We start from the raw sequence: 23811 nt of genomic DNA on the forward strand, positions 1-23811 counted from the left end.
TGTGCTAATGCTAGTCTGTTCATCAATGATCAATATCTAGCTACAGCAAAGGTATTAAACTCGAGGGCTGGAGGCCAGAATCGGCACGCCATTTTGTTTAATGTGGCTTGCAAAAGCTTAGTTTGTCACTTACTAGTTTGCCAAGCTAGCTCACGTAATGAAGGCTAACCTCGTTATCATGCTAGTTAGCCTAGCTACTGTATTCAAAATTATTAGCATTTATTAAAGCTATTCCTTTCGGCACTTAATGCTTTTTTTAAGTATCCAACCTGAATTGAAACCCCCACACAACCTGGGTTAGCTTGCCCCCCAAAAAATGAATCTCAGCCCAAAATAACATTTGAAAGCTTCTTCCTGGTGACATTTGCCATGATTGACTGTGCGCAGTGTCGCCACTGTGAGTGTAAATATGCTAACCGGCAATTGCACTAAGACTTTCCAGCATGCGGAGCTGCAGACATAAAATATCTTCCGGTCTAAGTCCTCAGATAAATCCTGAATGTGGCGCGTGGCATCTTTAGGTCCCCGCTTGTGTCGTAACTGTCATCGTACGCGCTATTTATGTACGCGTGTCCATCTCAGTGCGGGGGAGCTTGGTAACCAATCACGATGCTACGCCTCCTCAAACTGCTGGAGGTGGTTTGCAACATGAAATGGAATGTGCACCATAAGTAGACATGATGGCTAACAAGCGACAATGCGGCCATTTTGGTTTGAAGCAGGCGTTTTAGACTCGTTTCGAGATTACTTTTGACTAAAAGGCCGACAGTCCTTCAATAAAGTCCAAAAAGTATCTTGCCATACTTTTAAAGTACAAGCAGGCTGTAGCCCTGGAATGGAAATAGTACAAGTACAGCCCAAAGTGTTGAATCCTAACATTTTGTGTCAACCGCCATGAGCTAGTTAGCTAATCTGCTAACACAGGAAAGCTAACAAAAGTGTGTCTCTTTTTGACTTTTTCTTGCTTTAATTTGTCTTTTTGACGTTTGTGTCGCAATAGAGGCATCCCTCCCGGCCCTAGAACGCAAATAGTACAGTCCAATCTGTCGAAACGTAATATTTTACATCAACCGCCGTGAGCTGGTTAGCTAAACTGCTAGCCAACACAGGTAAGCTAAAAAAAAAAAAAAGTATGTCTCTTCTCAACTTTTCTTTCTTTAATTTGTCTTTTTGATGTTTGTGTCACAATAGAAGATTTCCAGTAGTAGTCAGGCTGTAGCGTAAATGCTGGGCAACAAATCAGCACACTCTCTAAAGCCCAGTTTAATTAGTGCGGGTCAACATGGCTGCCTCCTGTCATCTTTACTCTTGGGGAGGCCACAACAGCCTCGTTTGCTTGCAGGTGTTAAACAAGGCTTCTAAAGATTGTAGAGCCTCTGAAGGCACGCACGCACGCACGCACGCACTCTACTCCTTGTCTTTATAATCCTGAAAGTGTGCATGCATGCTCCTGTTTGCAATGCATGCGCACACCTCGCATTTGCAATACGTTCTATCCTAACGATTTTGCCTTGCATCAACTTATGAGGCGAGCAGCACTGAATGCTAATGATGGAGCGCCACTCTTGTTCAGCTGCCTGCTAATTCCAACTAAAACCAACCAGAACCACGTCCAAATCATAAATGCACTCCTCTTACTTATGCCTCGAGTTTGTCATTAAAACGGTCATTTTTAGAAAAAAAAAAAAAGGTTTAAAAATTGGAAGATTAAAATAAAAAATCCAGATTAAAAAAAGACATAAAATACTTTAAAAAAATAAAGAAAATATCTAGAAAAAAATAATTAACATAATAAAAAAGTGAGTAAATAAATAGAAATAAATGAATACCTACACCCTCATTAAAAATGCAGCTAAGATGCTAGCTAACATAGGAAACGAACAAAATTACATCTCTGCATGATTTTTCCAGAGGAATTTATTGTCTTTTTGACGTTTGTGCCACCATAAAAGTATTTCCCCCACCCCTTGATTGCAAACAGTACAGTCCAACATTTTACATCAACTCCCATTAGCTACTTAGCTAAACTGCTAACTAGTAACATCAGGAAACAAAAAAAAGTATGTCTCTTCTCAACTTTTTCTTGCTTTAATTTGTCTTTTTGACTTTTGTGGCACAATAGAAGCATCCCCCCTGCCCTGGAATGGAAATAGTAGTGGAAACAGTCCAATCTGTTGAATCGTAACCTTTTGTGTCAGCCGCCACGAGCTAGTTAGCTAATCTGCTAGCCAACACGGGAAAGCTCACAAAGGTATGTCTCTTCTTGACTTTTTCTTGCTTTAATTTGTCTTTTTGACGTTTGTGTCGCAATAGAAGATCCCCCCCCAGCCGTAGAACACAAATAGTACAGTCCAATCTGTCGAAATGTAATATTTTACATCAACTGTCATGCGCTAGTTAGCTAAACCGCTAGCCAACACAGGGAAGCTAAACAAAGTATGTCTCTTCTCAACTTTGTCTTGCTTTAATTTGTCTTTTTGATGTTAGAATAGAAGGTTTCCCCCGCCCTCGAATGCAAATAGTACAGTCCAGTTATTCTCAACAGTTTATGGTAGCCGCCATAAGCTAGTTGGCTAAACTGCTAGCCAACACAGGGAAAAAGACATTTTTTCACTTTTGTCGGATGAACTGATTTCCTCATTTGGATGTTTGAGTGCCAACAGAACCAGAACCAGCAGAACCAGCCAAAGATGCTCCAGTCCCGCCATCGCAGGTCATCTTTCCCAAAGCAGGAAGTGGTTTGCTCAGCTCTTCTTTGATTGTTTTGAACACCTTGGTGGAGATCTGCTGGCTGACATTCTGTTTTGTTGCAGAAGCATCGCAAGTCGTTTCCCACAAAGCAAACGTCACACTTTCATGGCTGAGTGCGAGGCGGCAGCGAGAGGCAACGGCATTAGCATAAAACAACAAAAGCAGCCACATTTAATACGGCGCTCTGCTTCCACTCGCACTTCTCTCCCCCCCGCTTCCATGTCTTGCCCCTTTTTAAAAAGCAGAGCTCGTCACGGAGGAAGATCTCAGCAGTAATGAGCCGCATGGATCCTGTAGGAGCACCCCCCCCCTCCGCAATTATCTTGGAGGAACACGTCTCACTTTCAGCAAAACTTTCTTTTCAGTCCCCTGATATCGCTAATGAGCCGCCGTGTTCTCCCCGCAGGACGTCCATCGGCCTTCCAAGACCTTCTTAAAGAGCCGAGTGGCGACGACGAGCCCTCGCGGGACCGTGGCGGCATCGTGGGGATAAACTCACCAATGTCAAACCATCACCATCTGTTGGGAGGCGGAACCAGCACCACTACGCCGTTTTTATCCATTCTATTGATGTTCTTTCTACATTCCAGAACTCCCGACGTCCTGGAACGTCTCTCTGCAGAACATTTTGATCATCTTGAGGGGTGCGAGTTGGGCCCGCGCGTGGCAAGAAAGACGTTTGTCATCCACCAGAAGCTGATGTTCCGTTTTGACCACCAGAAGGCATCACGTTGGCGTGTCGGGCTAAAACAGACGTGCACGGCTGCCACCGGGATCCTCTTTGAGGTCCTTCCCACGGGACTCCTGGTGTGTTGGTGGCGCGGCTGCCATCGTTCACCGAGATCAGCCAATAGGATGTTGACTCCACGCCGCTGCCGTGCTTGTTTGGAAGGAAGGACGCCACAAGCACCGCATTTAAAGCCAAAAGCAAAATGACTGCTAAAGCACAGCAAATCAGGTCGTTCTTGCGCCACACCAACACGATTCATACCAGAAACACGTAAAACACCTGACAGAGACGCCCCACCGTGGCCGAGTGGTTAGCATGTCGGCGATGGGAAGACCTGGGCTCTGAGCTCCGCTTGGGTGGACTTTGCATCTTCCGGGCTTTCTCCGGTTTCCTCCCACGTTCCAAAAGGCGAACCGGCGACTCCAACCGGTCCAGGAATGTGAGCGTGAACGCTTGCTGGTCCACGTGCGCCCTGCCGTTGGCTGGTGAGGAGGAGCGGCATGGATGGTACATTTATGGTCAATATAATGTGTAAACGCAAAGACCCTGTGTTACTTGAGTGGCGTAACTCGAGCACATGATGACCTCTGACACGCGGCTTCTGGGACGAGTAGAATGGCTTCCGTGAAGTCTCGGCGTTCCGTGTTTCATCCTGGCTTTAAGACACAACGCTGCCCGACTGGCAGCCTTGGTTGGATTGGACTGGACTGGGCTGGATTGGACTGGACTGGATTGGATTGGAGGCTAAAGCGCTTCCTTGTTAGCCAAACGTGCACGGAAGCAAAGTGGTCATTGTCAGACACCATCACGAATACCAACGTCCTTCTTGACTTTGGCCTCGCTCGAGCGTGTGTGTGCGTGCGTGCGTGCGTGTGTGTGTGTGTGTGTGTGTGTGTGTGTGTGTGTGTGTGTGTGTGTGAGATGCACAGGCAGGCACATGGCTATCTATGGTATGAATGGAACCCTTATGGACGTCCATCAGTCCTCATGAAGTCTCCAGCATGGCTGAAGTAGGCGAGGGTTCCCCAGGTGAGCGTCGGTGAAGGTTGAGGGCTTCCTCCTCCTCCTCCTCCACCTCCTCGTCCTCCTCACCACAGCAGCTGTGATGAGGATGGGAAGAGGAGATGTTTCATGAATGCACACGGAGGAGAGTAAGTGGCTGCACAGGACGGGACAGGACAGGACAGGCATTTTTGCAGGAACATTGAAGTCCTAATAGTGAAGAGAGAAAGTGCCCCCTCTCCCAACGGTTCTTATCTTCCTACCCCCCCCCCATAAAAAAACCCTTGGGTGTAATTTTTGCAGCAGATTCCTAAAAGCAAGAAGGCACTCCTGCTGTATAAAACATCTTTGACTGGTGCTTTTGCATTCATTCTTAAAAACAGCAGAGTGCTCCTGTCACATAGACAATCTTTGACAAGCGTTGTTTTGTATTTTTTTTTCTAAAAACAGCCCTGCACGCCCGTCATTCAGCTGATCTTTGATGAAGGTTTTTGTGGCAGAATCCTGAGAACAAGGTGGCACTCCTGTCATCAAGACAATCTCTGGCCAACATTTTTGCAGAGGATAAAAAAAACAAAAACAGCAGAGCGCTCCTGGCACACAGACAACCATTGACTAGCGTTTTTGTTGTTGCATAGACAGTCTTTGCGTTGTGTTTTTGCAGTACATCCTTAAAAACGACAAGGCGCTCCTGTCATTTATAGGATCTCTGACTGGCATTTTTGGAGTAAATTCCAAAAAACAGCCAAGCGCTCCTGTTATATAGAGGATCTTTGATGAGCGTTTGTCTGGTAGGTCCCGAAACACAACGGAGCACTCCTGCTATATAGAGGGTCATTTTTGCATTTTTGCAGGAGCATAAAAGTAATAACAGTGAAGAGAGAAAGTGTCCCCCCCCTCCCCACCCCCCATCTCATCTTCCTACAGACGTGGCCCAGGGGACATTTTAGTTGACTGTCCGTGCCGGACAATAAATCCTCCCACATTCCTGCGTGTGATGAAGTGGAGCGTCCGTGTGTTGGGGTCGGGTCCGTGGAATCCCGTGCATCGATCTCTCCCGCTGGCTGGCGCTGACTCAGCACTTTAGCAGACAGACAGTCGGTATTCCGGCCGGCCGTAGATCATAAAGTGTGAGCGGATCACATGAGCGATGCTCGCCCTAACAGAGAAAGCAAAATCTTTGAAAAGGCACGTACGCCGCTGGACTTCCTTCGTGCTCGGCAGCAGACTGGACACGAGGCACAGCTGCTGCGTGTGAGGACGCATGCCAGGCCTGGACAGACCTTTTCCACCGAGGGCCGCTTACAGAAGGAGGAGTCGGGGCCACTTTGATATTTTCATATATTTTTATTTGATAAAAAAGCTAAAACCGATCGACATCCAGCATACTTCAGGCCAAAGCTTCATTATCAGTGCTTCATTCACGTGACGCCGGACAATAATAAACGAGCCTGGGCGGGGCTGCAAACGGTCCCTGAGCCGCCCTTTGGACACCCGTGCTTCTTACAATGCGTGATTCTTGTCATCATTCCACACGATCACATGATTACTTTTCCTCCAGCTTTATTCAACCGTAGATATCATTTTCCTGCTTTCCCTTTCTTTTTCTTTGTTGATTGGCTGGGACACCATATGATGGATTCTCTTTACGCACTTAATCATCATATTTGCAATAATCCTCATCATAGCTTTGACATTATTTGTGCTCTTATTTTTACCTCAGATTGTGTACTTTTAGTTATATAAGTTGGATATCACTTTTATGTTACCTTAAAGTATGTTTGATCATTTTTTAATAATAATTCATGTCATGAGTGTCTCTCAAAAAGCAGGAAGGAAAACCTGCTTCATAAATATACAGTGTATATATATATATATATATATATATATATATATATAAGGTGGATAATAATGACATTTCCAGTTATTGGTGATAAAGGAAAATGACAGGCCGGCCGGCACGTCGTATGAATATTAATGGCATTTTTGTCATTTTGAGCGAGTAGTAATTGATGCAGGCCGGAGATGGCCGCCTCTGATCAAGTTGACTCCTTGCAAATGAAAGAAGAGTAGCGCGTGTATGTCCTGTCCTCACAAAGCAACCTGGGGTGGCGTCATCAGGCGTGCCGCCGCGTCGCGTGTTGACAAACATGTCCATCATTTGCCGCCGAGGGAATCGCACATCAGCTCAATCAGGTTTTTTCACTTCACTCTCTAACGGACATTTCCAATTCGCGCGGCGTGTGACCGCGTCTTCCCTTTGTGACGGAAGAAGCTGCACGTTTGGCACCGTGGAAATACAGCCGCGCCAAGCAGGAGTCACATGGCCAGCTGGTAACCACGGCGACAGGCTCTCATGTAATATTGGCTTCAAGCTGTCTCATGTTTGATGCTCTCGAGTTGTTTCTAAGACGAGCGCAGTCATTCCCAGCTGGGGTCCAGGGTTAGATGTGCTTTAGAGTAGTCCGTGTGCAGCTTGTATATGTCGTACGAGCACATGTGTTATCTTCCTCTTGGAGAGCTGCACAGGTTGTTACTGGAATCCTCCTCCAACTCCTCCGTGATGACATCCCTGCTGGCGGGGCTGGTGGATGTTACACATCTCGCCCTTCTTCCCTTCCCCCCTCTTGAGGATGCCCCACAGGTGCTCGACGAGGGGACAAGCTTCGTCTTCCTCAGCAAGACGCTTGTCATCTTGAAGGCGAGTGGGGGAAAACTGCCATGCGGCCCACTTTCTGCTTCACAATGTCACAGTACATGTTGGAGTTGGTCTTTCCCCTCCGTGCACCGCAGCTCCCCGGTGCCGGGAGCACTCGTGCGGCCCCAGACCTCACGCTCGACACGATTATCTCGCCAAAGGACCCCTGAAGACCAGAAAAAGACACTTGTTTTGTTGCTATGGACAACTGAAGGCCACGATCTGGGAACAAAGAGTGTTTGACGTGCAGATACTTAGATGACAATGCATGATATGCTGCGTGCGCTTACGTCTCACTGTCGGATATACTGTCGTCCCTTGTCGGTTCACGGCTTCACTCCAGCACGGTTTTTCAAAAGTGCATGACTTCATAAATCTTGCTGTTTTTTAACTGTATGTAAGCCTTGCGAAATGTAGCATTTTCAAGCATAAAAATGGCTAAAGGAACTAAAGTACAAATACACGGCACTCAGAAGACGCATTGGGAGACGGTGTGAATGATGTGTCGTGTTCTACACTGGTCACTAGGTGTCACAAATGTTTGGGGAGACACACAAGCACCAGACTTGATTGCCGGACCAACGGGCTGTTACCGCAGGTTTCAATGAGCTCACAACAGCCACAGTAATCCCTCATAAAAACTGTTTTTAGAAGGTCGTAAACGTGTTTTCTAGGCTCCAAAGATGAAAATATTCAACTTATAATGAAGGAATCCCCCGTGATAAACGAGGGATTTCCGTACTGTCAAAGAAACTGCCACACGGCCCAGTTCCCTCATGCGCTGCTTCACAATTTCACTGTTGGAATTCCCTCAGTGAACCGCAGCCTACCCAGTGCCGGCAGCATTCATGCACGCTACCGCCGCGGCCTTTGACAGTAGAAAGACGACAGTAACGTTGCCGCTGTGCTTGTGTTGCCAGCTGTTTAGACAAAGGTTGTGTGTTGACTATTTGCAGTGGACAGTAAACCCATACCACCATTCAAGCTGTACACTGACTGCTCTAAAGTAGAGCCATTTCTATCCCAATGCCCGCTGGAAGGCGCGGCGCTGTGTGGTCCCGTGCATCGCTTTGTCCAACTGGTGCAAAGTTAGCACATCACATACAATACTCAAACACTAACGACGCCGGCACAGGGAAAAACCATTCAAACGTGCTGACGCTGAGATGAAACATGGCCGCTGGCCACCAACGACTTTCCAGTGCCATAAAATGACTCGGACTTGCAGACGACGTGGAAATGTTCATTAGCGATAGCTTCTAGTGTGACTGTTGAACTTGTGAATGCACGCGTGTGGAACTCAAGCAGGGTTTATGAAAATAATCATTTACTGTACGTCAGGGGTCGGCGACCTTTTTGAAAGCCACATATTTACACATGTATTTCCGTGAGAGCCATATCATGTTTGCTAACATTGAACACAACTTAAATGCCCACACTTTTAAGCAAGACAAATTTTGGAAGGTAATAAGTATAACATTCCTGTCCAGTACTGAAGCGAAGCAATAACAAATCAAATACTTCCTGCCATGAATGCGACTTGTGGTGCTGCATGGCTTTGCACCGTACTCCAGATCTTTCTTTCTTTTGGCCATCTTCTTAGCTAGCTGACTAGCTGATCCAAGGGGGCACGTTCTTGACCTCTCAATGACCCGGGTCGCCGACCGCATTGTTCAGTACTAATCTGAGTTTTGGTGTCTGACCCAGAAAATAGGGGAAGGACAGCTGGCAGGGGCTCCGTCCACCTGCACTGCGGTACAAAATGGATTCAAAGGCATAAAAAACATGTAGATTTTGAACGTTCCTTTGAACACTGCCATTTCTGTAATGTTTCACTTTAAAATGTCAGTGGGGAAAAAAAAAAACAACAAAGAAATGTCTGAGAGCCACACCTGACTCCCGAGCCTGAGCGTCCCTATCGAAAGCTCACACGCTGCTGGACGCCCACAAGGAACAACAAATGATCCTTTTTTAAAGCATCTTCAGTCGATGCTTGTTGAAACGTACAACTGGTCACAGCGTGAAGTCATGTCAAGACGGCTCGTGGCCGCCAATTCAAAAGCCATTTTAGAAAAAGCACGATTATATTCCTTTGTCACATGATGGAGATGGATGCATCAAGTGCACGAATACCCAAATAGCAAAGAGCGCTCTTTGGTGTCCGCTCATAGTGTCCCCATCAGCCCCTGGTGACAAGAGCAACAGCATCATTACGGCAAAATCCATTTTTGTGTGCATCTCAGCTTTTAAAGGGGAAGCCTTGCACACCAGGGTGAGGTAAAGACACATTTATTAGCCACACGAACGCAGTGAAATGTCATCTCAGACGTCCCCCGAGGAGGATGTGGGTGGCTCCAGAGTAATATTGTGCAACAGCATTATTTCCTCAAGAAATGAATCAAACAAAGCACATTTTGACCTCGGATGAGTAAATAGAGTGGATCCTCCAACACTGAAGGCCACAAATGTGGAATTCTAGCAACATTATCTGCACAAATGTGCACAAACGTGCCTCAAACATCAAACAAAGCAGAAGGGCACCAGTGATGACAAAGAGGGAAAGTGTGATGATAACCACAGAACCATAAATTGTCATTAAAACAACATCGGAGAGTCTGGCTGCTTGATGTGCAGTTGATAAACCCATTCGTTATCAATGAATTCAAAATATCAACCCAATATTTTCATGTATTAGCCGGTGGAAGCCAACTGACTGGCAAGGATGCTTGTTTTCACTACAGCTCAATATGGGGTCCTGCCAAGGCTTCATTAATCCCAGCAGTGCCTATAAATGGCCACTAGGTGTCAGTGTTGCTGTGCAAAAGCCTTGCTATTCCCTCTCCATTTTGTGTCTGACATCAAAGAGTGAGTAGATTTATTTTGTTTTTTTCCAGTAGAGCTAAACTTCTTTTTCCACTTTTATTACCGGAATTGTTTTGGACTGGTGACCGTGTTTATGACGTGTACCTAATGAAGTGGCCAATGTGGAGTTTTTTCACCGTTAACTTCTTTTTCCACATTAGATTATTTCCCGTTTTTATGATGCCTGGAAGAGATGATTGATTCATTTTTGTTCCATTATTTTGTGTGCATTTTTTATTCCATGCACCAGAGGGGGCAAAATATTAGGAACAGCTGTCAGGATGATTTCCCCCCCCCCCCCCATGAACATTTTGAGTAGTGGCTCTATACTCCTTTGATGTCAGCGGGTGTTCCGAACGAAGGAAGGAGCCAATGTGGTCCGCGTGTGCATGTGCGCATGCACGCACACACAAAGTTTGCAGCGCTTGTGCTCTAAGTGGCTGTGCGAGCATGGTGAGACCACGTGACGTGACGTCCCTCCCCGACACTCTCCTCGCGGCGTGCAAGGACCAAAAGTGAGCCTCCTGGTTTTTGCTCTTTTCTCACCTCCTCCTCCTCCTCCTCCTCCTCCTCCTCCTCCTCCTCTTCCTCCTCTCCAAGTTTGCTGCGTCTGTTTTTCTTCCTCGACTCTTTTCGCTTCGTCTCGAGCAGCACTCCAGCAGTCAGCGCACAAGATGGACAACACTCCAGCAGATGAGATGTTCCCAGAAGACATCAAGCTGGGAGACGCCTGTTCCCTCAATTCTTCTTCTTCTTCGTCGTGGACGGCAGGAGGATGCAACATGACCCGTGAGGACGGCTGGGAGCACGAGAGCCTGTCCCCCATCATCCCCATCATCACTGCCGTCTACTCGCTGGTGTTTGTGGTGGGCTTACTGGGAAACTGCCTGGTCATGTATGTCATCATCAGGTAATAATCGTCATTTAAAAATCATAATAATGACTGTGGCTTGCGTGTACTTTTTTCCATGAGCATGGACACAGCATTAGGTACACCTACTTAACTAATTATGTAAAATACTAGAAAAAAACCTCCCTTTCACTCTCAAAAGTCACTGTTAATAAAAAAAAATCTTAATCAACAAATCAAAAATACCTCAAAATATAACAAACATCAACTGAAAGTGTGTTTGTTTTGCACATAAATGTCACTTCCAGTGAATGATTTGGGATATTTTAGTTCTCGTGTCGTTATGTTGCTGTTTTTGAGTCTCGTGTGTTGCTAATCATGTGGACTATAACCACAAAATAGAAATAATGTCTCTGTGATTCCAACTTGCCAATAATAAATGCATAATATAATCAAGTACGCCAGTGACAGTGGCATTGCGCTGGGAGGTGTGCCTAATGAAGTGTCCATCCAGTGCTTTAAAGGAGCAAGCGCGAGCCTCCGAGTTAACTTTGCCATTAATCCAGCATTAAATGCACGACACATTTCAATTGATCTCTTGTTGATATGTGCCCCCGAGCGCCAAATAGCCCATTTTATGTATCGCACGACACCCCCTCAACCCCATCCCTCAAAGGCCACCTCACCGAAAGCCAATACCAATTTTCTATAAATCAGCCCTCATGCAGTCTGGTCAAGAGGATATGAATTATAGCTGCATGCATGTAGCGCTGCCCCACCATGCCGCAGGCCACCCTGGCTCTTATTTATGGCACGTGAACGCAACAAATCCTTGCTGATGTACAGGAAAAGTGATATTAGCCGCATCAAATCAAAGTGAGGCCACGCTTTGGAAAAACCCGCTAATTGCTTCAGAGAGCTTTGAGAAGAATTCAATTTAACTCAGCAAAAGAAGATTGCAAGCCATTGAAAGGCCTGCGGTCAATGGCGCTCTATTAAACATTGATTAGTCCGCTGTTTGTGTTAGAAAGCTGTCCTTTGCAGCGCTCACGTTGGCTGATTGTCCCTCTGACTGATCGCTAACATTGCAGTGGCGGTTTTCCATAAGGCCAATTGCTCAGGGCGGCCTTCTCTAGGGGGCGCCGCAGGATTCATATTTATTTGAGCTCACAGGAACTGGATAAAAGCAAAGCAACGAGAGACCGTGGACGTCTCTGTCAGCGTAAACAAGGAAGTGAGAGGACGTGCGTGCGCCGTGCAGGGACACATTTACGTCAGCATTGTGTGCACGCCCATGAATAAGTAAAGATGACGGACTGACTCTATGCTGCTGCATAACCTGAAGGCACCCCCCCCCATGTTCAGCTGCAATGAGAAAAAGTAATTACTTAGAGCGATTACGTGTCCTTAAATGAATGAAGTTGAGCGAGTGGCCGTGGACTCGGCAGCCTACTCTGCATAACAATAACCTGCGAGTGCGTCGCCTGTTTCCATTCATCGCCGGCCGAGCGCTCGGATCTTATCATGTCTCTCCGTGTCGTCACAGGTACACCAAGATGAAGACGGCCACCAACATCTACATCTTCAACCTGGCGCTGGCCGACGCCCTGGTCACCACCACCATGCCCTTCCAGAGCACCGACTACCTGCTCAACACCTGGCCCTTCGGCCAGGTGGTGTGCAAGGTCTTCATCTCCATCGACTACTACAACATGTTCACCAGCATCTTCACACTCACCATGATGAGCGTGGACCGCTACGTGGCCGTCTGCCACCCGGTCAAGGCGCTGGACTTCCGCACACCCCTCAAGGCCAAGGTGATCAACGTGTGCATCTGGATCCTGTCCTCGGCGGCCGGGATACCCGCTTTTGTTCTGGGGGGGACGCAGACCAACAGCGGTGAGAGACACCTTTGATACGTTGGGTGAAGCTAGTCGTCTTTATACCCTGGAATCATGTTCTTTATAGTCCAGGGTTGGAGATTGGATGGATGGATGGGAATGATGACTGTACCTTGTATACCCTAGTGTAAGGCTACATGCTAGCCTTGACCACGCTTGGTTGGATGGATGGATGGTTGGTTGGTTTGATGGTTGGAGGTATGGAGGCATACTGGAAGGCTTGGACAGATGATGGATGATTTTGGATGAGTTCATCCCCTGGCGTAGGACAATCTTGGATGATTTTATCCCTTATAGACTCTATCATGGACTAGTCCAAGTCACATGGTGAATTCTGACTTAGTCCATTGATGGATGTTGGATGAATGGATGAAGGGATGAAGGATGAAGGATGAAGGATGAAATACACTATAGTGTATTTTGGGGTCATCCAAGTGATGTTCTACAAGTCTGGTATATAGTCCACTTAGACGGATCATGGCTGATCTTGGTTGATCTTGTTTCTTCCGCCCCCTGCAGGCATCACGGAGTGTGCCTTACAATTCCCAGAGCCGTACGTCTACTGGGACACCCTGATGAAGATCTGCGTGTTCGTCTTTGCCTTTGTGGTCCCGGTGCTCATCATCACCGTGTGCTACTCCCTCATGGTCCTGCGCCTCAAAAGCGTCCGAATGCTGTCGGGCTCGCGGGTGAAGGACCGCAACCTGCGCCGTATCACCCGTCTGGTGGTGGTGGTGGTGGCCGTCTTTGTGGTGTGCTGGACGCCCATCCACATCTTCATCCTGGTCAAGGCGCTGGTGAGCGTTCCCGAGACCACCGCCATCATGGCCGCCTACTTCTTCTGCGTGGCGCTGGGCTACACCAACAGCAGCCTCAACCCCGTCCTCTACGCCTTCCTGGATGAGAACTTCAAGCGCTGCTTCAAGGACTTCTGCCTCTCGGCCAAGATGAGGCGGGAGAGGGTGTCGGGGAGCAAGAGAGCACTGGAGGCTGTGCGGGAGGCCGCCGTGCCTCTGCAGAACCCGGACGAGAACAGTAAGCCCACATGACTAGCCGTGGAACTGTCTTCTATTTCTCACGGCGGGAAGGAAGACTCCCGAGACCTGGGACTCACCCACGTCACCTCCACTTTGTAGACTCGTTCATCGACTGGTGGGCTTTTGAATGCTGACATTGATGGTCTCATCAATTGAAAGCTGTGTGTGATCTTATTTGGCAAGGGCTAGCATACGTGCCACTTTATCAACACTATATGCTTATTTAGGCCTTCCTCCTTCCTTGCTTTCTTGTCCGTTTTTCACCAGATGTGCCTCGAGCAGTCCAGGTGGTGTATGAAAGGTACTTGCATGAAAACAACTGCTAAGTCATGAATATTGTGTTGCAAACGAGTGGAAATGTTCAAGGTTTACAGATAAGAAAATCCAAAATTCGCCTGAGTTAGGTTTGTCTCTGGAGTCGTGTCCAGTTTGATGAACTGTTGACTTTCCAGTAAATCCCATTGAGATGTTCACGCACGCATATGACAAACTGTAGCACATCATAAAATACCGTTGGATGATGACAGCCGCACATGTCGTTTAGTTTATTGCGCTGTACGTGTAGCATGTCAACAGTAGTATAATAACGCAGCATAAGCAACATACAGTATATGCTTGACACTCTTATTAATGTTATTGAATGTACCGCAATTGAACGTACTAAATATTTCATTTTCACACATCTATTTTTGTCTTTCATCCAGTCACTGGCAACAAAAAGAGAACCTTTCTTCTGTTGTCTTACATGAAAGAGACATTAGCGCCAAGAAATGTGTTATTTTTGGATATCTGTTTTGCTTTTTTTTGTTGCTTCCTTGCCTGCTGCTGTGTATAGGTTTGTCAGCTGTCTCTATATATAACCTTCATTAAATTCATTTGAACAAACACTGATTTATATCTGTCTACATCTGATATACTGGTACTGGTACAGGTGCAGTTTTACTGGAAACCACAAGCTCCCCCCAGAGGCAGGAAAGGTCTATTACAAGAACATCGCATGCTAAATGTGTTGGATAAAACATAACATGTATTATTACTATTATTATTATTAAAGCCATATTAGTTTTGTCACCAAATAATTAAATTATTATTGAATTCTTTATTTGGAACAATGAACAATGACAAAGCAACATCAGTCAACAGAAACATTAAATCACTGTTCGGAAGGAGAAAGCAAAAGTTGACCCCCCCAGAAAAGTCAGAAAAAAAGGGTATGTATTAGAATACATAAAGCGGTACAAGTCCCAATAGTCTTTAAGTGACTTTTGTGCAAAATAATATATTGTTTTAATCGCTTATGGAAAGCAATAAAGTTGCAATTAGGTAAAAAAATATGATATACTATATTAAATTATTACTTTTCATTCAATATTCACAACAGTGTATGTGCTAATTTGACACCAATGGTAAACAGAATTTATATATATTTAAAAAACACATCAAAAATATTTTTCAATTTATACTGTGAATATAATCACAACGTTTTTACCAAAAAAATTAAAAAAAGGAACACGCGCTCCAACTGAAACTTATCACGGCAAAAACATATCATTGGTGGGCGTGGCTTAGTTACCACGTGTCACATATGACGCCATATGCTGCGACTTCCGGGTGTTTTCCTTTGGGTGCTGGGCTGTGGCTTCGGCTTACTTCTGTTCTCCTGGAACTTTTAAGTCGCTACTTTTAAATCAAAATGAATCGTATTTTTGGCAGGGGGAAACCCAAGGGTCCAGCGCCGAACCTAACGGACTGCATTGGAACCGTAAGTGCCACCTTGACATAACTATTTAGACGCTGTTTTAAGTAAACAAAGATGGACGCCTGTGGCTAATTAGCTCTTTGCTAACAGTTTGACAACTTTTGTAAAGTCCAAACAATGTGTGCTTTTTGACTTGTTTTGGCCTCCAGCTATCATTCGTTCCCTAAGATGAATATTTCATGACATAATTAACTCAACGATGGTGACGAAACCCGACGCGGCCGTTGTTGTTGATGTCATGGATAAAAATCACATATTCGAGTCATGAATCAGCTCATCATGAAAAGTGTGTTGTTCTCAGTGTGGAAAAAACTGTCATCAACCGGTTCAACCGGTTTGTTGGTTGGTAGGGAGGGAGGGATATTGTTAGCTAGCTTTAGGTCACATTCACTTGCTGTGTTTATAAAGCTATCTGAATGTGCTCACTCCAGAGTAGGAATGTTCCGATTCACTACTTTTATAGTACTGGTACTGGTCCTTTTTTTTCAAATAATAAGCTTTTGTTTTGTGGAATTGAATATGGTGATGAAAATAGCACTCCAAAGCATTACAAATAGTTCAACCAGTATTGATGAATTTACTGTTTTATTCCACAGCATGACCAACGATATTGTTTGACTTTTGGAACAAACTTGTGTGAGTTAGGTCCCTAATCCAATAAAAGATAACATCGTACCAGTACACAGTCCGGGCACAGCGAGGGGGAACTGCCGCTGTAGCTACGGCACCAAATATCCAACGTGAAACTTACTTCACCACGGTACACCGCGGACATGTCTGCATGGCGATGTTGCATTGTCTTCTTCTTGCGAGTAGCGGGAGTCGAGTGGCAACCAGCTTTGAGGCGCATTATCGCACCTACCATGTTGGAGTGTGGCAACCGGATCGGCCCGATCTCGCGGCAGAAGCCGATATTATCCGATCTTCAAAATACAGCTGACAGGCAGCGGATCCCAGTCCTGAAGATGGGATCTGGACATCCCTAATCCAGAGTATATCCACATCCGTGTTTGACAGGAGGGACGGTGCCACCACAAACTATTGATTAAATAAAGTAGCACAATCAGTGAATGCGTGTCATAACTTTGCTGTCTTGTCTTCAAGGTTGATTCCAGGACAGAGTCCGTGGACAAGAAAATTGCCAAACTGGACGCCGAGCTGGTGAAGTACAAAGACCAGATGAAGAAGATGAGAGACGGGCCGTCAAAGGTGAGGATCATCATCATCATCATCATCAGCACATTCTCATGTCTCATGTCTCCCCTCATAGAACATGGTGAAACAGAAGGCCATGAGGATCCTCAAGCAGAAGAGAATGTAAGTCCTTCTTACGGACGAACATGAGCTCATTTCTTCTGACTTAGTGTGTGTTGTTCGTTGCTGCTGCAGGTACGAGGGCCAGCGAGACAACCTGATGCAACAATCGTTCAACATGGAACAAGCCAACTACACCATCCAAACCCTGAAAGACACCAAAACCACAGTAAGACCTCACAATGAGGTCCCCCAAATGTGACCCGCTGACATCTTGATTGTTCTTGTAGGTGGATGCCATGAAGGGCGGCCTGAAGGACATGAAGAAAGCCTACAAGAATGTCAAACTTGATCAAATCGAGGTGCTTTTATGCTTTCTTGATGGATTGTAGTGCTGACCGGGTACAAGATGAGACGGTTTCCTTTTGCTTGGAAATGATCAGAATATTCAAGATCAGCTGGAGGACATGATGGAGGACGCCAATGACATCCAGGAGGCGCTAGGAAGAAGCTACGGCACACCCGACATTGACGAGGACGACCTGGCAGCAGGTCAGTGGGGAAGGTTCACATCCCGGGGTTTTTCCACTTTTTATCATACTTTTATAACTTTTTCCCAACCATATTTTCCAAAAATGTGTTTCATAATCATGTCTTTAAAAAATGAGATTTTACATACCGTTTCCATCCATCCATTTTCTATGCCGCTTATCCTCACTACATACTATTTCTTCTCTTAATATTGTCACTTTGTTCTCCTAATATTTTGTCTTTATTCTTGTAAAATTACTGCTCTTGTTTCCATTTTTGCTGTTGTTTTCTTGATTAATTGTATTTTTACAATGTGTTGGGGGCTAATTTAAAGAAAAATATTAATGTCAATATTCCTTATTTTTATTGAATTTAACAAACTGAATTTACTCCATAGCAAGTCCTGTTCGTGCTAATGAGGTAGAATACAATAAAACTTTATTGTCACTGTTACTGGTCCAATGAAAATCCGCTCAATGTATTAATAATATATGGTGCTTGACACATGTACACCGTCTGTCATAAAAATGTAACACAAATGTTCTACAAATACTGTATTAAAAATGGTTTGAAATGAAAATAAGTTTAAAAGCAAAATCAATTAAACCCAATAACAAACTGAAACAACTCACTAAAGTCATTTTTCCCCACATGCAATAACCTCAGAAGCCCGGAGTTAATTAAGCATCGCATTTAAACACTAAAACTCATTTTACTCTTGGGAATGCAAGTAAAGATCTTAATCAATAAATAATAATAAACAGACAAATGGATAATTAAAATATAATTGAACTATAATATATGTTAGAATTTAGTGAGGAACTTGCACATGCTGGTATATTAACCATTACAGAAACATTCAAATGAATTTAGCAATGTTCTTCAATTAGGGCAGTTGTGGCATAAACGTTCCACCGGAGGCGCTCTAATTCATTTGCGAAGCACAGTGTAGGAAATTACGTCACGTTTTTTTTGTTTTTTTACACTTTTCCAATGAAACCTCATCACCCAGCCACCAATGACGCATTAGCAATAAGATGTTTCTGTGTACGCTGCGACACTTCAGCGTTTATTTTTTTAATTGAAAGATTTACCATCTCATCCCACAACCGTGGACACTTCATTAGCCTCAAAGCTGTCCATCATCGTATCATATCAGATCCTTGTGTGTGTTGTTTAAACATGGCTGTCCTGTCCCCAGAGCTGGACGCTCTCGGAGATGACTTCCTGTTGGACGAAGACAGCTCCTACTTGGACGAGGCCGCCACCGCTCCTTCCATCCCCGAGGGTTTGCCTGGATCCAAATCCAACAGGGTACGTCTGTGTTGTTCTGCGAACCTTCTTCTCCTGTCCATTCACGCTGCATGCTTTATTGCCTTGAAGGACGGCATCTTGGTGGACGAGTTTGGCCTTCCTCAGATTCCTGCTTCATAAAAGCCACAGGCGGGACGACAACGTGTATCATAGCTTCTTCTTCTATTTATCCAACTGACACTCCCCACTTTGGAAAGACGCCTCTCAAGCCAAAGATGCAATCAGTGATGGAAACTAACAAGGACATCAGATTTTGCTTGGTGATTCTTTATGATCAATATATTATCTACAGTATATTCTTATGTTAACCTGAGGTCAAATAGTCTGCGGAAGTCAATAAATTGTATTTTCCAAACAATCTCCATGTGTCATATTGCCATTTATAGGAAAACTACTTCATTGCATATAACGACGTTTGAAACATTTGCCATGAGGAATCCTCTTCATGGTTCCGATACATAATGTCCGTGTTGTCCTTCCTGAATCTCAGGCATCACCAGCTCAGTCTGTAGGTGTGAGGGAAGATCTTCTGGTGGAGGTAACTCACAACGCTGGCTTTGCTGCGCAGGTTATCAAACTCATAGAAGGGAATCTGCAGCAGACGTCATCAAATTAGATTCCTTCCTTTGGCAACATACAGCAGCATGCTGCTTCACAATAAAAGCCTACCTGGACAACTTCATACCCCAGCAGCCTCAGGTGACGTTGCTTGATGGTCTCCTTCCCGAGAAGCTGTGTGGTGTTTCTGGTGAACCTGCTCTGGCCATCAATGCACAGAGCGATCCTGGTAACACACACACACACACACCCATCTTGCACTGGATCTCACTGGACGGTGCAGGCGTGCCTAATGTTATGGTTTACCTCTTAAACACGTCGTCGTGACTAGCAGGCAGCACATATCCTTCTTCATCCAGCTTCAGCTCCACGTCTAACAAGTAAACATCAGGCCCTCAGCGTGGAAGACATTTTGCAGACATATGCTAATGCTAAGCTACGTTACCCAGTGTGTAGCAGTAGGGCGTCAGCACTTTGGATCCAAAGTAGGAGCGAGCCCCCAGCAGGTCCACTAGTCCTGATTTCACAGAGTTGTACAGGTGCATGTCCACAGGTGTCTCCACGGAACAACCCGGCATCAGGAAGGACTTGATGCGGTATTTGGGGAGAAGTCTGGGACCCTGAGGAGGAGAAGACAGCAAAGGGTAAGCGGAGGACAATCTCCATTTATTGAGGAGTGAATTATTTACAAATTGAATGTATTATTATTACACAAAAATCATTTAAAAAATAAAATGCAGAAGTGGAGGACAATCTTGATTTATTAGTAAATTATTTAGAAATTAAATTATTTTATATATATATATATTTTTTTTAAATTTCATCTATATAAAAATAATGTATTCTAGCGTTTCACAAAATGTAATGAAAAACTATCTCGTTTAAACAAAAGTGCACAAATCTATGTAGCTATAATTGTACCGTTTAAGTTAAAAATTGTAATCATGAAAAATACATTGTAGTAAATAGAAATAATATATACTATAATACAATATAGAATTACAGTGTGCACAACCCTACTAACAAATAAAACCAGTCCACCTTAGTTCCCATTCATGTGCTAACTTCCCAGCCTGGGGAACCTCACTCCATTCACTTTGTATCAGTATGTGTTGTAACTTTGCTTGTTTTATTGAAGCTCAAAATGCTGCCAAAATAACTTCAAACTTTGCTGTCTTTCTGGCTCGGAAGAATGAAAGGCGCCCTCTGCTGGATGGAGTGAATAACGCCTCCATTGCAGTGGTTAGCATGTTGGCCACACAGTTCGGAGATCCGGAAGACTTTGGTTCGAATCTCCGCCCGGGCATCTTTGTGTGGAGTTTGCATGTTCTCCCATGCATGCGTGTGTTTTCTCAGAGTACTCCGGTTTCCTCTCATTCCAAAATCATGCAAATTGGCGACTCTAAATTGTCCATATGAATGTGAGTGTGAATGATTGTTTGTGAGATTGGCTAGCGACCCAAGTCAGCTGGGATAGGCTCGACATAGAAAATGGATGGATGGATGCTTGGACATGGCAGTGATGACACAAAAGAACCTTTAGCTTGGTGAACAAAAGATCCACACACGAGAAGCCTCACCTCATAGAAGAGACACTCCAGCTTCACAGTCATGTAGAGCTGAGTCAGCTGCGCCAGGACGTCCCGGTCTATTCCGCTGCCTTCTTCTGCAAGACATAATCATCATTAAACGTTAGAAGAACTTCCATCATCTGCTCTCCACCTGCCGAGTGCGTTACCTTGCAGCTGCTGCAGGAAGAACTTGGAGAACACCTTGGAGACAAAGTTGACGGGGAACCTCTCCACCAGGATGCAGGAGTGCAGCAGGCTGATCAGCGTGCGAGGCTGAAACTGGGAGAAACGCGTGCGCAGGATGGCCTCCACCTTACGGAAGAGCTCGCCGGCGTTGGGCGGGAGGTAGCCCAGCTTGCCAAAAGGCACGATCTGCCGGGTCACCTGGTCGGTGCTGTAGGAGTCCGCCCGGTACACAAAACTCTCTGCGATGGTGTCCAGCACCTGCGGGGACAAGATGTTCCTCCGACCGAAGAATTGCATCACTTTGGTGACCGTTTCTGGGTGGCACGTGAAGGCCATGCTGGGGACGTGTCTCTCCATAGCTGCTACAAAATAGTGATCACTGTGGCCGAAGTGCATTAGAGCGTCAAGGACGACCGTCAGCTCTTCATCAGAAAAGTGAGGCACGTGTTGAACGGCCTGCTTGCACAGGCTGATCACCAGAGGCATCACCTGGGTTTGATTCAAGGCCACCAGGGCACCCAGCAGCCTGCTGACAGCTGCCTCATCCATGGAGGAGGTAACCGTCACGGCGTGGATGTGCATGGCGTTCAGGAGGTCTTGGTATTGTCCATTTCTAGCTGCGCCCCCTTCTAGAAGCTGATAAACAGCCACAAGCTCAGCAAGGCTCCACTGGGAAGGTTCCTGCTTCTGAATGTGCTCCATCACCTCCTCCAGGATCACACTTCTTGGACCCTCCATAGCAAACACAGCCTGGCCCAGACTACACAGCAGGGCCACGCTCATCCCTCCTCGGTCCAGCCTCTCCTGGCTCTCCGACACGAGCCGCACCATCAGGGTGCTCCACGGGTCCAAGAAGAGACGCGTGCAGGCCAGCAGGGCCTCCACCAGACCCGCATCAGTCAACCTGCTTGAGTCCTGCTCCAGCTGCATGCACAGCGCCCTGATGGTGTCGTTCTCCAGCACCAAAGGGTCCTTCAGAGAGCGGCAGTCCTGCTCCTGCTCCAGGTCAGCCACACGATGGAGGGCGGCCGCTGCCATGCCGTCAGACATCATCTCCACTGAGCGCAGCAGCTTGAACACCTTCCCAGAAGATGAGCAAGAACTCAAGAGTTGCTGGAAAACCCGCTCCTCCTCGGTTGTTGGTCCGTGGAACTGGGACAGACGGAATCGGGGGATGGAGCCTAGTCTGTGGTGTCCAACAGCGCTGCTGACCACAAAGGATGGCTCCCTGACAATGGTGGTCATGTTCCTTGCAGCCCTGGACAGCTGGAGCCTCCTGCAGCCTTGTGTGAGGATGCAGCGCTCCGATGGGGTGCACAGACAAGCGGGACACAAGGGGGGCTGACCCACGTAGCTGGTACCAAGGACCGTGCTGGGTCTGAACCGCAGGACTGGCGGAAGTCTTTGGACCAGCTTCAATGCCATGAACTCTGCCGAAAAGGCTTCACGCCCACCTCAGCCACAAGAAGAGTAAACGTTAGATGTAACAGTCATTAAAGGAACCTCTAGTGTACAACTAGACAACACAAGTCGTCTCCCTCCGTTGCTCCCCTGTTACAACCTTGAGAGACTACATGTTAGCTAACATGTAACCACTAGCTTCTTGAGCAGCTCGGCTGGAAAAGTCACACTGCACTACACTCGTAACACTCGTGCAGTGTTAAGAGTGACACGTAACCTCAAATAACAATTATAACAAATGTCTATCCATTTATACCTGGGCTCGCTTGTCATCGGTAAAGCGTGAAGTTGCTCCTCTTAGCGTGGTTCCGTAATCGACCGTGAGGCATTCAATGTTCCGCGTTATTATGAGAATCAAAATTATGAAATTTTGTACTCATTATTTTTATTTTTATTTAAGTAGCCCAAAAGTTAAGTTACGTGCTGGTTGAAGTCAGAGAAAAGCACTGAAAGAAAAAGACAGCTCCCTAAAGATACGAGGTTCTTGTATTCTTGTATTTTCCCACAACACCCGAACGCACTCTATTGTATTGAAAGGTTTCAACCCCTAGAGGGCGACACGTGCATTACATACGCAAAGGTACATACATAATCATTACATACTTCTAGTTTTAGACTTTTACTTATGAAACTTCTTAAAATACTGTCTTTTTATACTTTTGATTCTTCCAAAGCAAGTGCTTTACACTTGAATGCACTCTATTGTGAATTTTAAACCGCTCAAGAGAATATATTACCAATCTATTATGTACAATACTAGACCATACAATACCTCTTATAGCCAGCAGGGGTCAGGCTTGGCTCAGCCATTCACACCAACTGTTTTCATCACTGACTTTGTTTATTTGTTAAAATATCAACGTGGATTATTTATATCTTGATTAGGTGTTCATCCAAGAATCCACACACTGATTACGGCATAAATGTAGCTCTAAAAGTTGCGTTGTGTCAACATTTAGACATCACAGACTTCCGTAATTATGTCACACATAATGTAAGGATAGCCAATCATAAAGCGAGCTGAAGAACCCGGAAGCGTAACAAAACAGGCAATGGCGACCGGCAACAGCGCCAAGTTCAAAGTTTGATATAGTCGGAGGACCGACTTGTGGAGTTTTAGCAAATACCCAATTAGTCATACAACGTGTCTTTTAAGTCATGTCATAAAAGAAACTACAAGGGGAAGTGTTGGAGAGACTTTGCCACGCTAATGGAGTTAGCAGAAAAGCTAACGTGTGTTCATCTTCTTCAATTCATTTGCCGACAGTCTCGGTGCTTTGAGGTACATTACTGCCTCTTACAGGTCAGTCCAGGTACTAATGTCTTATTTCTTTCTACTGCAAGTT

At 45.6% G+C, this 23811-nt stretch overlaps 3 protein-coding genes across 4 annotated transcripts; 2 read left to right on the forward strand and 1 right to left on the reverse strand.

The window, feature by feature from the left end:
- Positions 1-7472: 7472 nt before the first annotated feature.
- On the forward strand, positions 7473-14667 carry LOC129174205 (delta-type opioid receptor-like). The gene is made up of 3 exons (XM_054765937.1): positions 7473-10953; positions 12440-12792; positions 13314-14667. Exons 1-3 carry the CDS (start codon positions 10718-10720, stop codon positions 13841-13843), a joined length of 1119 nt encoding a protein of 372 aa, XP_054621912.1. The 5' UTR covers positions 7473-10717; the 3' UTR covers positions 13844-14667.
- A 759-nt stretch (positions 14668-15426) lies between these two features.
- Positions 15427-19044, forward strand: chmp5b (charged multivesicular body protein 5b). The gene is made up of 8 exons (XM_054765938.1): positions 15427-15593; positions 16695-16799; positions 16861-16907; positions 16980-17073; positions 17135-17206; positions 17288-17396; positions 18577-18689; positions 18759-19044. The coding sequence occupies exons 1-8, from the start codon at positions 15525-15527 to the stop codon at positions 18807-18809; spliced, it is 660 nt and encodes a 219-aa protein (XP_054621913.1). The 5' UTR covers positions 15427-15524; the 3' UTR covers positions 18810-19044.
- On the reverse strand, positions 17917-22794 carry fastkd3 (FAST kinase domains 3). 2 transcript variants are annotated; one of them, XM_054765936.1, is made up of 7 exons: positions 22722-22778; positions 20986-22458; positions 20828-20913; positions 19693-19867; positions 19554-19620; positions 19359-19473; positions 17917-19281 (listed from the first exon to the last, which is right to left on the reverse strand). In XM_054765936.1, the coding sequence occupies exons 2-7, from the start codon at positions 22427-22429 to the stop codon at positions 19183-19185; spliced, it is 1986 nt and encodes a 661-aa protein (XP_054621911.1). In that variant the 5' UTR covers positions 22430-22458; positions 22722-22778; the 3' UTR covers positions 17917-19182. The 2 variants fall into 2 exon arrangements, with proteins under 2 accessions (XP_054621911.1, XP_054621910.1); XM_054765935.1 differs by having other exon boundaries at positions 20986-22794.
- Positions 22795-23811: the final 1017 nt, after the last annotated feature.

The sequence above is a fragment of the Dunckerocampus dactyliophorus genome, chromosome 21 (genome assembly GCF_027744805.1).
Source record: "Dunckerocampus dactyliophorus isolate RoL2022-P2 chromosome 21, RoL_Ddac_1.1, whole genome shotgun sequence".
NCBI lineage: Eukaryota > Metazoa > Chordata > Actinopteri > Syngnathiformes > Syngnathidae > Dunckerocampus > Dunckerocampus dactyliophorus.